Raw genomic sequence first — 18,083 nt, 5'->3', positions numbered from 1 at the left:
TATACCCTAGACCACGGATCAGTCCAAGAGGAGAAACTCTTCTCCTTCATACCCCCCAAATACCCCCAAATCATAACCAAAAGCCAATGCCCTCGACCTAACAGAACCTAACATCTAGTAGTTTAAATTGCCTCTCAAAAGAGAAGATCACTCATTCTATGTGTTGCTGTCCCTTTCCCATTCCACATAACACATCTCACATTAACAATCATCTCAGCCATCTCTCTCCAAGAAAAAATATGTTCATATTATAGGTGATTTTAGCCTAAACCAACAGGCCTACATTCCAATGATGTGGTCAAGTTCCTAACCAATCGTGGCCTCATTCAACTAATTATAGAACAAACACAACCCAGTGTACACCCCCACAGATATTCCTTTCCTGGTCTCTAATTGCCAACGGTCCCTCAATAATCTCCACAAAAAAAAAAAAACATTCTCCCACTCACACTTACTGTAACCAATCCCTTCAAATCCCCCCAAAGCTAATAGCTTTCAGTCAAAATACTGACAAAATAGTACAACAACTCTCTAACATTGATTAGTTGCCCAGTCTCTCCTGAAAATACCCTAACAATACAGCCAAAACCCTCAGCCAAACTCTTGTCATTCTTCAAGATAAATATTTTCCTTACCCAAAGGCTTCTTAAACAGTTCAAAGTAAATTAGGGACTAAATAACTAAAATCACTTTTAAAATTAGCAGATGAATCATGGTAAAAATAAAAAAAAAACAATTCCCATGTCAGACAGCCATAAACATTTTGTTACCCTATGAAACTTTTCTTTCAAAGCAGTCCATTATGAGATATAAGTACAACCATTTTATATATTAACATATCTTCCTTCTTAGTAAATTTAAACATTTCTAGAATTAAATTAATATGTTAACACAAGGCAATCCTCTCCAAAACCACTTCTTTCATAATATTTATCAGCAGGCTAGAAGTTCATTATTGTCTGTGACTGAAATGTTTGTGTGTATGTAATATCATATAACACACACAATCCATTATCACCAACTGATTTTCTGAATGAATTTAGAAATCATCCCCCACTAGGACTCAGCCACTCCACTCATTTAAAACACACATCCCCCCGTTTTATCCCCCTTTTTCCTGTAAAAGAAAAAAAAAACTAAAGACAATGAAACTCTTTTTATCCAGATTCCCCAGGTGCCCCTACTAAGGCAGATAACCTAACCCCCTAGTTTATTCTGTCCCGCAACCTATAACTTGCAACTTGACATTAAAACTCCTCTTCTTATATCTGCAGTCTATGCATAATCAAAAATATAATGCCTCTCATCTGGAAAATTACCCTAATCAAACAAATCTCAAATGAACATAATCCTGATCATATTTGACACTTCCTGCCCATCTTCATTCGACCAACCTTTGGAAAAATCCTAACTAAATAATTTTCTCCAACTTTCTGAATACATCCACAAATACCACTTCCACTCACTCAGACAACAATAATTTTGGACAGGTCACAGTGCCATGTTTGCTGTTTGGCCTCTCACAGATGATGCATTACTGAACATTGATAAGGGTAATCTTACAGGGGCTCTCTTTGTAGATTTTACTAAGGCCTTTGAATTTGCTAATCACAGCCTCCTTCTAGCAGAATATGGGTATAGGAACCAACACTGGTTCATGCCAAAGGTTCAGAGACTTTCTAATCAACAGACTCTTCAGAACTGAAATATGATCTTCCATCTCAAACTCTGGGCATGTCCTTACAGGAGTACCACAAGTCTCCATTCTTGTTAAGATACTTTTTTCTAAGTTTACAAACAAAGTCTCATATGACCGCCCCCATATACCTGTGATCCCTTATGTTGATGATATGGTACAATACGGATCTGACCCCTTTCATGCACTCAACCAAACCAAACATCAACATGGCCTTCATTTACTGAACAGCTAGTTAACATAACACAAACTTCTGTTCAACACCAGTAAAACAGAAAGTATGTGCTTTGATACCCATCAGAAACTCATTAAATCCTGATTGACCCTTGATATTAAAGACAGCAAAAACAACCCAAACTAAACATCTTCAGCTGTCATATATATTGATAGCTGGCTAGACCATACCATCAATTTCAAACCAAAATACAAAAAAAAAAAATCAAAGTAAAATTACTTCTGTACTACTTTGGACCCAGACATTTTAGCCCAACATCTCAAAAACTGGCTAAAAAAGCTACAGGCAAAGGAGTGCTTCTAGATCATCTTGAATATGTCTTTCAATCCTAGCTGTTGCCATTTGTAAAAAATGTCCACACTACAAACAATTTAGAATACAGTATGTCCATTCATCATAGACTGTTCCCTCCCATTCCAAAAACACCACTATCTCACTCTTAAGTATACCCTAATGGTTACCGGTAAGATTTGTGACAGCTCCAATGCATACAACAAAGATAAATGATTATTTTTCATTTAATTTCTTGGTCTTTTTTAAGTTCATTTTAGCATCCTGGATCCACTTTAGCTAAGTTCTTTAAGACTGTATTAGTTATTTCAGTAAACAATTGCACTGCATGTGTTTGTCATTTAAGTGTTCTAATTGTTGGCATAGAATCCTAGTTTCTTTCAATGTAGTGACTGACAATAAGGCTAGTTCAGGACTTGTGTTTGCTTTAAGGCAGTTCTAGGCCAGTCAGTTATAATGATTAGTGTATAATGATTTTCCAACATTCTAACCTGTTATTGACGTCTTCCTTTCATCTGCTGCTGATTTCTGATAGTCCCAATGCATTGAACAACACAGATAAGTAAAAGGTTTTCATTTCTTGATCTATTTCTAAATTCATTTTAACAGTCTGTATTTGCTTTAGCTAAGGTCTTTAAGCTTATATTAGTAATTCCAGTAAATAATTGCATTCATTTTACAATTTAAGTGGAGTGATCTATCTGCTGGTTTTAATCTCTAGTTTCTTTTTTTTTTTTTTGTAAATATTTTTAATCATTTCCAAAAACAAGAAAACATGAATGCAGGTTATTTATGACAGTGAAGTATTTACAAATTATTTAAAAAGGAAGGCTAAAACCTCTAAACAGATATCAAACATTAAAACCAAAATAAAGTATTTACAAGGTGTTTCTTTCTTATGTGGTACATGACACTCAGGCAAGTTCAGGACTGGTATTTGTTTTAAGGCAACTCCAGACTAGTCAGTTAGAGAGCTTAATGTCCAAGACCCAACATGTTGTAGTTGTGTTCCTAAATACTTCCCTCACTCTCTTTGTTTATTGGCTTTTATGAGCAAGCACACACGTATCATTTTGTGAAGACTCTCCCTTTAAGCCATTTAAATACATTTGCTTTCCCACCATATTCCAAACAGTAAGAATACATTGTGTTCACCAATTCAATCTCTGTTGCTCTTTTAAAGTTGGGGGCTCTTGAGTTGCCTGCTCTTACTACAAGTTTTTCAATGTTAGCTCTTCCTAGTGTCATCTTAATGTTCATAAAAGTGAGCACTAGTAGGTCAAATTGGGAAGTTCCTCTATGTTGACTGCATTTAATTTACCATTCTAAACACCTAAGCACTGGATAAGATGGAAAGTCAGCCTGCTAGTTTCACCTTTGTTGCCATCTTTTTAGCAATAGGTCTCCTAAGATAGTGTACAAACTGCCTCATATTCACAGAAAATAAACAATGCTCAACACTAATAATTTCATCTGTGAGAGATGTAAATACCTAATTAATTGGGATGCTTTCCTCTCACCTTTAACTTTCCCTGTGAGATTTATATAACCCCACCATGATGCTTTTCTAATTGCACTGAGATGTCTGATCTTGAAAATGTAAGGCATTCACTTCAGGATCACTCCTTAATATAAGAAAGTTAAGTCACAGCAGAAATCATCCACTTCATGCATACTTCTTGTAAAGAGTAACCCTAAGAAAAATACCCAAACTTTATCACTTTGAGCTATAGCAACAATAGCATTGTTTTAGTAATAGCAGAATCTACTGTCAGGTACATCGACTCTTCACTGAGAAAGCTAGACAAGGTGAGAGTTACAGTGAGCTGTCTCTCAGTTACCAGGATCTCTGACATTACAAGGTTAAGTATGACTATGATATGGTACCGGTGTATGTGGGAAGGAATGACTTTAGATGTCGAACCCTGAAGGAAATGCAGAGAGACATGTTAAAACTTTCCAGGTATGTTAAAAATGTAGGTAAGATGGTAATCCTGAGAAGAATTATTCCTTCACCTCAAATGATACCCAGATACAAAGAAAAGATAACTGGATTCAATAACTGGTTAAGTAATCTGTGTCATTCCAAGGGAATCCAGTAGGTATGGAATGAGATGCTCAGCAGCGCAGTTTGCTTCACTGAAGATGGCCTGCACCTCAAGTTTCAAGGCTTTTGCATATTGGCTAAAGTCTTTGCAGCCCCAAGTGCCTTTTTGATGGCAGAGTCCATTTGATGGACATTCCACTGTAACTAGCATATCAGTCCCAAAATTAGACTGTATTAAGGTGCCTCTTTAATGCCAGAAATAAATTGCCTGATCTTAAGGCTCTCGTGCAATTGGAAAACATCTGTGTCTGTGCTGAAACTTGGTTTAAATGTAAGGAATGCACTTCATGTATACCACAGATTTGTACTTTTTGTGCTTTCAGGCCCAATGCCAGATGTGGTGGAGTCTCCATATTTGCCAGTGGATATATTGCCTTCAGACATATCCCTAGGGACTTACAAATTGATCTCATTTTACTACAGATAACTTTAGGTAGGATTAAATATCATTTAATAGTTTGTTACAGAATGCCTTCTTTCCTCCCTGATGACCATGTAAGATGCCTTAGTGTTTAAATGATATTCCTATTAACAAAATATCCCCTATCTTGGGTGACTTTAACTACCCTTCAATAAAATAGGATACCTGTACCTCCACTGTAGATATGCCCCAAAATTCGCAGACTTAATAAACAAAAGCTCCCTTGATCATCTGACAAATAAACCTACTAGAAGGCACAGCATTCATGCCCATTTCTTACAAATATGGCCACCTATAGCGCTACTCCCCTGGTATTTCCTTTCCATGTGAAGTCTGACTGTAAACTTGAGACTTTCTTCTTTAAACTCCCAAAAGCTCCAACAGTAAATCTCACTGAATTTAAGGACTGCAAACATGCCAGCCTCGACATACTGTATTATAAAGTATCAAAATTCACTTATCACTGCACCTCACTAGACCCATTTAGGAAAATACATAGCGCTAGTAATCCCTTGCCCCTACCAGAACCAAGTACTATGGGAAATTCACAAAACAAACCACCCTGGTCATTCACCACCCTAAACAAACTGTACAGCAAAACAAATAAACTCATTAAATTAGTCAGAAAATCCAAAACCCATCTTGTCAAGGGTATTATCAAAAGCATTACATAAAACCTGAAGAACACTAAAATAGTCCATGACCTTAGGATGGCCTCTGAAGCCAAAGATAATTATAAATCCTTCTTTAGCTTGCTAGAAAACTAAAAAAAAAAAACCCCTAAATTAGTCAGAACGTGTTCATAATAGGACCTCCTATTTTGACCCTGCTGATATTACCAGTATCAGTGTAAAAAACTTAGTGCCAACTTCACCCCAAAACTTTCATTCAAAGCCCTGAAATATCTGAATATTTTACTCTTTCCAAATTAAATGCTAACCATGACCAAAAATACTTCTACCACTGGACTTCATAACATACCTGGCTATTTAATTAATAGCGACACACTCCTCAAATTGTTTAACTTAACTCATTACACCCGAGTGACGGTGCGTCTGCAGTTACCTCCTACTGACACCTCTAGGCTTCAAATATTGCTTCTTCATATTTTTATCAATAATTCCCAAACCATGCTATGTACAAGGTTTTTAAAAGATTTCATCTTAAAGCTTACACAATGTCAAACTCAACTGCCTTAACATTTGGCCTCTGTCTAGTGCAAGTACAGAGATTAACTGCTGTTTTTATGATATTAATTTATACAGATATAATTTTCATATTTTTCTAAATATCTCAAAAAATGAATAAAATGCTAGATCCAGTCTATTTAATCTGTTAAATTTCTTTGACAGGCTGACAGAGTCTGTAGATGGCAGCCGTGCAGTATATGCAGAGTATTTCTGACCTGGCTGAGACCATCAATGCTATTACCCATGCTAGTATCATACAAAAGATAAATGCTTTAAAAATCAACCCATATGTGGTAAGATGGATCTCAAACTGGCCGAAAGAGAGAGCCCACACAGCATGAGATCCAGGTACTTCATCAGAAAATCTGAAAGTGACTAAAGGTGTCCCTCAGGGCATGGTGCTAGGGCTTCTCCTTTTTGGTAGTTACTTCTCATATCTCCAATCAGACAGCCAAGACCTCTGGATAAAAAAGTTCACAGATGACTGTAAACTGGGGATTGCTGTTAAGTTACTCTCTGACACCCAAACCATTCAGAATGAACTCTCCCTTGTAAAGTCTTGGTGTATTAAAATGGGCTCAAACTAAACACTAAAAAATGTATTATCATCACTTTCGGTATACAGCCCATCCTCTCCTCATATTGAACAGACAACACACCACTACAAAATGAAAATATAGTTGGGGACCCAGCTGCATGGGTTGATAGCTCCCTCTCATTTGGCCACGATGTTCATAGGTTCATAGGTTCATAGGTTGGTACTTGGCTATCTGCCCTAAGGCCTATGCAAGCCTAGCCACAACAATTCCCTGAAAATTTTTTCCCACAATATTTACTTCACTGGGCCCCTGTCTAGCAGGGCGACTGACATGATCCCCGGGGTGAATTTCCTATCTCCCATCCAATCATCAAGGTTCCTTTTGAAGAAGGCCAATGAGGCGCTCTGCTTGACATGTATGGGCAATCTGTTCCAGAGTATGGGGAGTCTCTGGGTCAGGAACCTATCCCTCCAGCATGTTTTGTTCATTGTGATGATAAGGTTTAGATCCCTGGAGCGTGTGGCTCTGAGGGATTGGGATTTCTTTAAGTGGAGCATGTCCAACAGCTCAGGGTTTGACTTGGCCTTGTATGTTAAGCAGAGATCGCCTCTGAGTAGACGATATGCCACAGAGTATAGCTGGAGTTTTTTTAGACGATCAGCATATGGCATCTGCTTTAGGCCTGTGATTATTTTAGTGAGATATTTCTGTGGCCTTTCTAGCTGTTGCAGATGTCTTGTGAGGTACATACCAAATGGGGCATTATACTTAATAATGGGTCTAATGAGGGATGAGTACAGTGGGGCAATGACCTCCTTTTTTCTGGATGAAAAGCCCTTAGTGATGAGGTGTGCCATGTAGAAGGATTTCTTGACTGTTGTGGCAATGTGGTTATCGAAAGTGAGACCACTGTCCACATGTGTCCCTAAGTCTCTCATCACACTTTCGAGGTTTAGTGTCCTGCCACCTATGTGGTAGTTCATGGGTACAAAGGGGATAACTATACATTTCTTGGCACTAAGCTTGAGCCCATGGCTCTGGCACCAAGCATCTGTTTCCATAAGGCTCTTTTGTAGAATATCCACATCATTTGGGGATTCAATAATGACTCCCAGTTTGCAGTCATCTGCAAACTTTGTTAGCCAGAGTCCTTAGTGTTGGCCTGTACTTCAGAGAAGTAGATGCCAAACAAGAGTGTTCCCAGGACTGAACCCTGAGGTACTCCACTTGTCACTTTTCTGGAGCTGGATTTGGAGTTGGCTACTTTTACAGTCTAGGTTCTGTCAGTAAGTCAGTTGGCAACCCATCGAGTGACGTAGGGATTTATGCCCAGCTTAGTAAGTTTATCTATGATTCCAGAGTGGGGAATGGTGTCAAAGGCCTTGGCGAGGTCCAGATAGGCTGTGTGGACTGCCTTACCCTCGTCCACAGCTCTGGAGACCGATTTGAAGAAGTCAATCAGATTCAGGAGACAAGATCGGCCCTTCACAAACCCAAACTGGGTGGGTTCCAGTGTCTGGAGGTTGCCAATGTCTTTGTTTATAAGTTCCATGATAATGCGTTCCATGCCCTTGCAGATCAGGCTTGTCAGACTGATGGGACGGTAGTTCCCAGGATCCAAGGCGGATCCTCCCTTGTGGAGCGGAATAACTGTAGCTGTGCGCCACTCAGTGGGCACGAAGCCTGAGATGAGGCTATGATTAAACATGACACTTAGGTGAGGTGCCAGCTCATTTTGTAGTTCATGTAGTACACAGCCTGGGATGTCATCTGGTCCCATGAATGCTGTATTCTTAGCTTTGGAGAGTGCTGTTTCTACCTATGTGGCTGTGATTATCGGAATTTGGCAATCTTTTGGTATTGAGATGGGCCCTTTAGGGGGTGAGAGGGGAGTGAAGTTGGCACTAAATCGATCTGCCAGGATATTGGCAATATCCTTGGGATCAGTATATTTAATGCCATTCTGTTGTAGCTCAGAGCAGATCTGAGCATTGCCATTTAGATTCTTGACATAACTATAGAATGCCTTGTGGTTTTCTTTGGAATCTTTGGCAATTTTATTAATGGTTTTCAGGAAATCCCTTTATTTAATCCCAGCTAATTGCCAAAGGAATATCACCAAAGTCTAAAGAGATAATTACTTTCTTGTACTCATCGTTGGTCAGGCCAGGCATCAAGTACAATACCCTCTTTGGGATGTATCTCACTAAACATTTCAAACAATTAGACCCCAAATGTTCCCAGCCAAAAAGATCACAGGCCTAATGTCCCTCAGCTACCACAAGAGCCTTTAGAGACCTGATTGTCCTGGACCTCCTGTTTCTCTGCAAGTCGAATATCTCCACCAGTACCAGAATAAGAGACCTAAATCTTCACCAACAGTTAAATGAAACACGAGGAAGGGATAGAGGTTTATAACCCAGAGCCTCCCAAACCTCTGGAATAAACTTCCCCTTCATGATAAACAGTGCAACTCACTATCTTCCATTAAAAATAAACTTGGTGACTGGATATGTGTTCACAAATTTACTCCAGGATTGACTGGTGGCCTTGGAGAAAGGAAGTGCTGCCTGAAGGAGGGTACTGACAAGGAGAGAGTGGTCATTAGACTACTGTCCTGATAGTCCTCTATCATGATATATTATCTCAATCATGAGATCTCTGCTAGAAGATTTTTTCCATTTATTATCAAACTGTGATATATAGCCATGTTGGCACATTATCAAAATCATTAGCAGGCATTTCAATAAATGCAGTACCTGTGTCAATAGTTAACAAAACCATCAGCAGATAAAATACACTTTATTGTACTTCACATTGCTTGCAGATCATATAGCAATAAAATGAATAACAGAGGGAAATACTCCAAGAAACAAAACCTTGCCAATCCATATATGCCACATGATTGATTAAGCAGTCCCCAAAACAAACGATTGTTATACCTGAGAAACAAAACTTATATGTGGTCAACAAAACAAAAATGTTCAGTTAGAATAAGTGAGCAGCTGGAGAACAAATATATGATCAACAGCATCATATGCTCCTAGTAATATCTACAAATAGAGCTAGGATGAATCATATATTTTGATACCATTATATATGTATTGAAACGCTCAAACAAAGCTGCATCTGTGGCATGTTCCGTGTTTCTAATGTGCAGCAAAACAATCCACTTAGGATGTACTGATGAGGCCAAAAAAAGATGAAGCATGCATGTTTATACCTAGTGGAGTTTGAATTTATTGACCTGAATGCACCCACAATGACTTAAAAAGTAAAAATTAATGGGCATTCAGAAACCATGTGGCTGAAATACTAGGGTCATTTGCATATATCCAATGTGCCCCCACTACGGGAGGTTTAAGGTATTACACACAGAAGACTCCAGCCTGGCTGGGTGTCTCTTGCAGTTCTTATTGAATGGTTAGTTAGTCTGTGTGACCTTTTTACTCTTATATATATATATTATTATTTATATATTCTATTGTCAAATGCCTGTTTATCAGTTTGGCATCACTGCAGACAATTTGTTCAATAAACAGGATGACTAGTGTAGAAGCACTGAATTAGGCAAGAATGTGAAATACCTATGGAAAGGATTTCCCTTTTCCCAAGTAATATGCAGTCTTAGTATATCTATCTGTCTATATATATATATATATATATATATATATATATATATATATATATATATATATATATATATATATATATATATATATATATATATATATATATATATATATAGTTTATCATCATAATGTTGGCAGGCACATTGTCGAAACAACTTCCGCGAACTCCAAACTGCGACTCTTCAAAACAGTGAAAGCTGATATTCCAAATCACTAAATCTCACTCCCTTTTTGACCCATGGTAGCACTTGTTTCAGGTATGGGGCGGTCGGAAATGTCGACGTTCGCTGTTTTCTTCAATGATCTGACATGTCGCTGGTACAGAATTCGCAGAAACAGTATGACCATGCGCACATTCAGGGATGTGACTGCCGACATTATGATGGTAAACCTTAGATATGTATATGTATATCCCACACACACAAAAACACTGGTTTGATGTTTTTTCTGTAAAATTGATGATGCTGTTCTCAGTGTATTTTCCTTGATGAAGTAGCTGTTAATTTTAGAGATGTTGAGTTGTTGTGTACATCTATATAAATAAAAATGTAAATGTTTGTTTGTTCAAAATCTTAAATCTCCGAAAGTTCTTCACCGATTGCTATGAAATTTTCACACAATGTTGCATTTGAATACATGCACGTTTTTATATACCTACTATTATATAGATGTCACACGTTGCATTCGAATACGCGCGTGTTTTTATATACCTACTATGGATTCTATATATATGTATACAAATATGCAATTTTATATGTTTTTGTTATAACTTTCTTACTTCTTTTTCAGTGCAATCGATCTGCTTTAGTTCATCCAAATAATGCCTCGCAGAAGATCAAACTTAGGTCGTCGTACTCGCGGAGTGGAAGCAGTGCAACGAGTAATTGCAAATCAAACTGAGGAAGAACGGGCATCAGCGAACAAGCGAAACAGACAAAGAATGGCTCAAATACATACCGAGGAAGCAGCAGAGCGACGTACAGCCAGACTTGAGGATGCACGGTTGCGAGCACGGCGATCGCGTACTGCAGCTTCAGATCTGCTTCATTCTCCTTGAGCGGACGAAATAAATGCTTGCCTGAAATACTCTACTTTGTGGCGATACGTAAAGACGTTAAAATTAACTACAAATATGTGTGTCCAGCTGCAAAACAATCGATCAGCTGAGATATTCTCACATCAATTGCTGGAAATTGGGAATGGAAAGGTGCCGGTTGATGTGATCTCAGGACGAATTTCATTGCCTCATAACTTCTGCAATTTAGTGACGTCAAAAGAAGAATTGGTTGAAAAAGTATTTCCCAATATTCAAACCAATTATAAGAATCACAATTGGCTGACTAAACGAGCTATTCTTGCGGCCAAGAACAAAGATGTCTACGAACTTAACAATATTATTCAGTCTAACATTCAAAGCGAGGCAGTCACATACAAGTCCATCAACACTGTTGTGGAAGCAGATGAAGCGGTTAATTATCCAACAGAATTTTTGAATTCACTCAATCTGCCAGGGATGCCACCGCATGTACTGCAATCGAAAATCGGCGTGCCAATTATCATGTTGCAAAATATCAACCAGCCAAAGCTTTGTAACGGCACGCGGCTTGCAGTAAAAAAATTAATGAGCAACGTCATAGAAGCAACAATCTTGACAGGACCTTTCAAAGGTGAAGATGTCCTCATTCCTCGCATTTCTATGATTCCAACGGATATGCCATTTCAATTAAAGAGATTGCAATTCCCAATTTGATTGGCGTTTGCAATCACCATCAACAAAGCTCAGGGCCAATCTTTAGAATTGTGTGGTTTAGATCTACACACAGATTGCTTCTCACATGGACAATTATATGTTGCGTGTTCTAGAGTCAGCAAACCAGACAATCTCTATATCTGCACAGACAATGGAACAACAAAAAATATTGTATACCCACAAGCATTGTGAAATTAAACATATTAGAAACGTGCGCTTTCTCTTTTCTTTCTTTTTCATTTAATGGTACAGCTAGTATATATATATATATATATATATATATATATATATATATATATATATATATATATATATATATATATATATATATATATATATATATATATATATACACACACATATATATATATATATATATATATATATATATATATATATATATGTGTGTGTGTGTTTGTGAATATGTATATATATATTTATACACACACACACACACACACACACACACGTATATGTATATTACACATACACACCTTTGCACTTTAATATATTTCTGGTTGTCTTCCTTTTGTCCAGAAAATCGGTTTAACATGTTTATACCACAATTCCATAATAAATAACTTAAAGGTTTTACTGACTTTTTTCCACTTCTACTTATAAGAGAATTGGATGTATGGCCTTTTTCTCCTTGGCTGTATTAATTTGCCACAAGTTTCTTGCATACAAAAATTCTTTATAGTATCTGTCTGTTGAAATGTATAAAATGCTTTAAATATGTTATCAGATCTCTCTTGCCATTTATAAATGACTCTTCTAGAAGTTTCTGTCACACAGAGTAAGGTGCATTTGTCATTAGTTTAGAGTAAAGTCTTTGACATATCTTTGCAGAGAATAAACAGATAAATGAAATGTAGATGAAAGCAACCTGGAGAGTGTAAGGGAAATATGTTTACCTCCCAACAGTTAATGTGCATTTACATTGATCTTGTAAACTTTATTTTAATTTGTAAAGAAAGCAAGAATGACAGCTACATATTTTGCACTTGTTCTTTTTTTCTATAAACACAGTATTTTAACAATAGTATAAAATAACTCCACAGAAAAAAATGTGTTTACAAACAAGAATATGCACAGCTCATTGTTTAGATATCACGGTTATATTAAAGTCTTCTGGGATGCTTACTTAAATATCTGAGTCCTGGCTTTGGCATTCATGAGACACCTTTATAACTTCCTCCACTCACTGATTCACCCACTCCCACAGTACACGATTATCTGTGATATCCTACCCCTGGACTCTGCATATCCTGTATATGTCTATGGGTATATAAATAATTATGTATACGCACATGCACTGTTTCGCTGACTTTAATTAGTTACTCTTACCTTTGCAGATTTAAGAGGCTGCTGATGACACAAGCAGATAAGTTTTCTGAGGAGGAGGTAAGATGTTCTGTATTATTCTCTGTTACTGTCTTCTGACTGACTGTGTTGCACTTATGGTTGACACCAGTTTTGAAATTCTGTACACCCTGTTCCTCATTATAAATAATATTTTTCCCAGCGGTATCCACAGCTATACTGCCTGTGGCACTTGTTATATCTCCTGGGTGCTTATCTAATGAAATTAGAAAGGTATAAAAAAAACAGAACATAATGACAAGCAGGAATCAGGTTTTCATGGTACACAAAGCCTTCCTTCTGTAAAGCAAGGTCTGTCTTTATCATACCTTAAAAATGATCAGGCTTCTTTTGCTTTACACTGTACAGTTTGTTACACTAACACCTGTGTTCCCTCTAGTTCTTCCAAGATACTGAAGCAAGCTTCTGCCATTATTTTAATAAAGACATATAATTTGTTTCACATGTCTACTATAAGCTTTATTTATATGAACAGGCTTTTTGCTTTTTTTTTAAATTTCTCCAAATGTCTAGAATTTCTAATCTGGTTGCCTGTGGAAATGGTGTATGATTTAACTCTTCTCTTAACTTTCTAGTTACAAATATACTTACACTGAGTAATGAGTATCCCACACAATGCTCTGTCTTTTATCTATCTGCATCTCTTTCCTTCACATGTTAAGTACTCTTCTTTGACTCTGTATCCACGCATAAGAAATTACGTCACTAATTATCATCTCATCATTAGCACATCTCTAACCCTATTCAAATGTATCTTGAACTAATGGATGGAAAATGACAAATATACCCCTGGTTTGGCAGCCGTCCCTAAAGGACAAGGGTAGTCTGTGTATATCATAGTCATAAAAAGTCCTTGGGGTATTGACACATCAGTAATATTTCGTTAAATGTGGGATAAACTTGGCTATGCTTAAAATGGCTTTTAGCCAGTAGCCTAGTAACCACATATGAATTCTCTTCTAGATGATTCCAGGAACTTTTCTTACATTGGTGCTACAGCCTTCACTTAGCTGCCCACATAATATACCTGGAACAGAGTGTTCCACAGTATTGCCAGTACAGACCTCTGAGCCCTCCTGCAAAAGAATCTAAAAATGACATCCTTAAGAAACGTTTATTTTTTTCTTTTTTTTTTACTTATTGATATTGGCTAAAACTGCTTATACCTACTATATCTGGTAAATACTGAAGTTAGGTACATAACCATAACATTAGATCAGTGGTTTAGAAACTTTGCAAGCTTGAGGACCCCCTTTTATAAAGGAAATATTTTGTGACACCCTATATTTTGGATTGTGTTTTTAGATTATATTAATACTTAATGTTAAACAAAGAATGTATTATGTATTGCCTTTTTTGTAAACAAAAAGGTGGCTGTAAGCATACTTTGCATTTGGATCAACCCCCACCCCACACCACAACTTCCACTCCCCCCCCCACCACACACACACACACAGCTATTCCAGTGTCCCATTACTTGGCTATTTCTCCCCAGCTGCCATAAACAATGTTCAAAACTCTCAGTATGTATATTGTTTTCTACTTTACTTCTACAATGATTACAGATACCTGCATTTAATTTAAAATTTATTTCAAATTTTATAGCACAAACACTGATAAGCATTTTCTAAACAAAGCAATACAGTCTCACAATGAAAACAGACTTAGTATTAAAACTTCAGTGTCTTTGAAACTCACATTCACTGAAACAGCACCGAAACCCACATTCAAAGAAAATGCATCTGGCCAGTGGTGAATTAAGTTAACCTTTGGGCTGTTTTCAAATCATAGGCCCCTTGCACACATTTTAGGACCATGCAAAAGTTCTTTGATTCCCCTTCCTTATTGTATAATTAAATTATAATATATAATAATCAAATTATATCCCTTTTATAATACAGCACCACACGTTTTAAATGTATAGTTTTGAACATTTTTCCAGTAAGCAGTAAAATAAAACATATGAACCAATAATGACAAAACTGTCCAGTTCAGAACATTTCAACCATAAAAGGCCATTCAAACTTCTGTCATTACAATCCACCAGTATCTGTCAATATGCACAATCTCTGCAGAAGTAAAAGTCATCTAATAATTACACATTACAGAGATCCATAACTAATGAAAAGGTTGATGCTAGCAAACAACGTTATATTTCAGTGTTTCATCTACAAATTTAGTGCCTGCTGCCCTTGAAGAATAAATTGCCTGGTATGTTACATAAAAAAATGGTAAGCTGGTAATATCGCATATGGAATAGATAGCAAACTGAAAACAGATGCATAGTTACTAGGCATCCCATCCAAAGGAGAACATGCTCAGGACTGCAGCACCCCACCCCTTTAAAATACAACACACTATCAGCAATCCATCTACATGCTGTGGGAGTAGAACCCACAACCTTATTCATCAAGACACAAGTATACTACCTGTTGTGCTACTAATACTGCTTTAAAATTCTATATCACAATAGTGATGCTGTGACACCCCACCACTGGCAATGGTAAACAAGGAGCCTCAATCATCACCACTGGCAACAGTGGGGGATATACTCACTGGGAGGCTGACAAGTACACACACAGTAAAGTGCAATTTGCCTTAAGAGCACACCAGAGACCACAGACAGTCTGGGGCTGTTTTTTCCCTCTTTCTCCAGATCCCCAGTAAGACTCCCCACTGGCACAGCTATAGAGTTGAGTCCTTAGCCAGGGTTCCAAGCCAAGTCCTTCAACACTCTCTCTATCAAACCGGTACTTTGTGTCCCTGCCCAAGTAGCTGACATACACACATACACACACACACACACACACACACACACACACACACACACACACACACACACATATTCTTGGAGAGTTGTCTTACACACACACACACACACACACACACACACACACACACACACACACACACACACACACACACACACACACACCTGGGAAATGATGGCATTGGTTTACTAGCTATGACCCCTTCTGCCCAAACTATAAGGTAGTTCACTGCCACCAGAACCTCTTATCAGCTGCTTTAAGGCCCTTAACAAAGAGTGTTCAGTCATACTTTGTAATGTTACTATTAATCCAAATGATAGTTTAACCAACAGCAAAGCTATTAGGAGTGGCCTGCACAGTGCCACCAAATAGATAATGCAAGTACTCTAAAAGCTTAAATATCTCTTAACAGACCAGTCACAATTGAAAGGTTTAAATATATTTAATAATAAATAGTAAAAGCACAAGACGATATTAAATGTGTATTCACAGTGACATCAGAGTTCAAAATCACAGGAAATATTTAAAACATTACAGGACAGTCTCAAATGAATACAGAAAACATCTAAACCAAACTTTACTATGTTCCTTACTGAATCTAAAAGAAATATTGTACTCTAGTTAACTTACTTACAGCAAGGCAAGACAGATGTGGTGAGTGGATGTTTCCAGCTGATGCTGCCAGGTCAAAGACAAAACACAAAATGCACTGTCTCTTTCTCTCTCTCTCTCTCTCTCTCTCTCTCACACACAGATAGTTCTTAAATTAATATCAAATATTACTGCTGGGGTAGTTGGCAGCATGACATCACTTCTTGTTACCTGACTTCATTTCCCAAGCTAAACCCCCATTGTCAGAAGCTACCAGCATTTAGAATCTCCTTGTGAAAAACACATAAACAAAGGCTTTTCCTCAGATGTTTGCATATCCTGAAAGTCCTAAAACAGTAAAACACTTCTACATCTCAAGCCTAGTAAATATCTCTCTTTCAATGCAACACAGAGAGTCCCCTAGTGTAGACATCTTGTCTCCTGTTGACTGAAACTGAAAGATAACATCCTTTTGTTTATGGTCCAGCTATAAAGTAACTTAATTTCAGCTATTCTTCTGAAAGTTTGTAAGTTAATATTCTATGTTCCAGTAGGGTACTCTGTGGATACATCTTTTAAGCTCAGTACTGCACAAACCCTGTTCAACACATACTTCTCTACCAGCAGTTTGATAAACACATAACATACAGTTCAAATACATTTGTAACACAAACATATGAATCATGTTGATATTCACAAATGACACATAATTATTTACAAACTTCCAGATAGCTGGGCTGGTAGTATCTTCTTCTGTCACACTTCTATATAAATCATATTAATATTCACAAATGACATAGAATTATTTACAAAATTCCAGCTGGCTTTCATGACAGATGCCATTTGCTAAAAAAACAGTTGCACATTGTAAACAGACTTAGCATGAGTAGCAGTGAACTTCTCTTCCCTTGAAGCTCACAGTTCCTTGAAGACGCACTTGAAACTAAATGCTTTGAAAAATGCACCTGAAACTCACTTCCTTGAAAAATACAATTTGGTAGTTGGGGTAAAGAGTATCCAGGCTCTTATTTCCTGTAGCTAAGGTACAGGGTTTGAGCCCAAGCATATTACTAACCAGCTGTTAACCTTAACTAGGGCATTTCAGTCTTACACACATACACCTCAACCTCTTGCAAGAAATCTGGCAAAGCCTAAAACAAATAGGAACAGATTATAAATATTTTTCTTGTGAACTCAGAAATGAAAGAACATGATTATTTTTCTAATCAAATAATATGACATGTAAAACTCAAATGTCTGTCATTATTTAGCAACTTCAGTCCTTTTTATGAAGAACAGACAAAAATATAGGGCAACAATCTGGACATTCTGTAAAAACCTGGAACCTGGACAGTTGAGGTGTGTGCTACCTACCTCTTACAAACACACCCTCACCCACTCACCTCTCTACTTCTTACACATACACACACACACACACACACACACACACATCCCTTTACACACACACACACACACA

General features: G+C 37.3%; 1 protein-coding gene across 1 annotated transcript in view; it reads left to right on the top strand.

The window, feature by feature from the left end:
• MYL7 (myosin light chain 7) overlaps positions 1–18,083 on the top strand; it is a 70,252-nt gene that overhangs the window by 32,559 nt on the left and 19,610 nt on the right. Inside the window, exon 6 of the mRNA XM_044084221.1 lies at positions 13,217–13,265. Coding sequence (XP_043940156.1) covers positions 13,217–13,265 — 49 coding nt within the window. The remainder of the gene's footprint in view (positions 1–13,216; positions 13,266–18,083) is intronic.

This window comes from Protopterus annectens, chromosome 9.part0 (genome assembly GCF_019279795.1).
Source record: "Protopterus annectens isolate FY-2018-M chromosome 9.part0, PAN1.0, whole genome shotgun sequence".
NCBI lineage: Eukaryota > Metazoa > Chordata > Ceratodontiformes > Protopteridae > Protopterus > Protopterus annectens.
The sequence above is the reverse complement of the archived record's forward strand: the minus strand, read 5'-3'. Positions and strand labels throughout refer to the sequence as shown.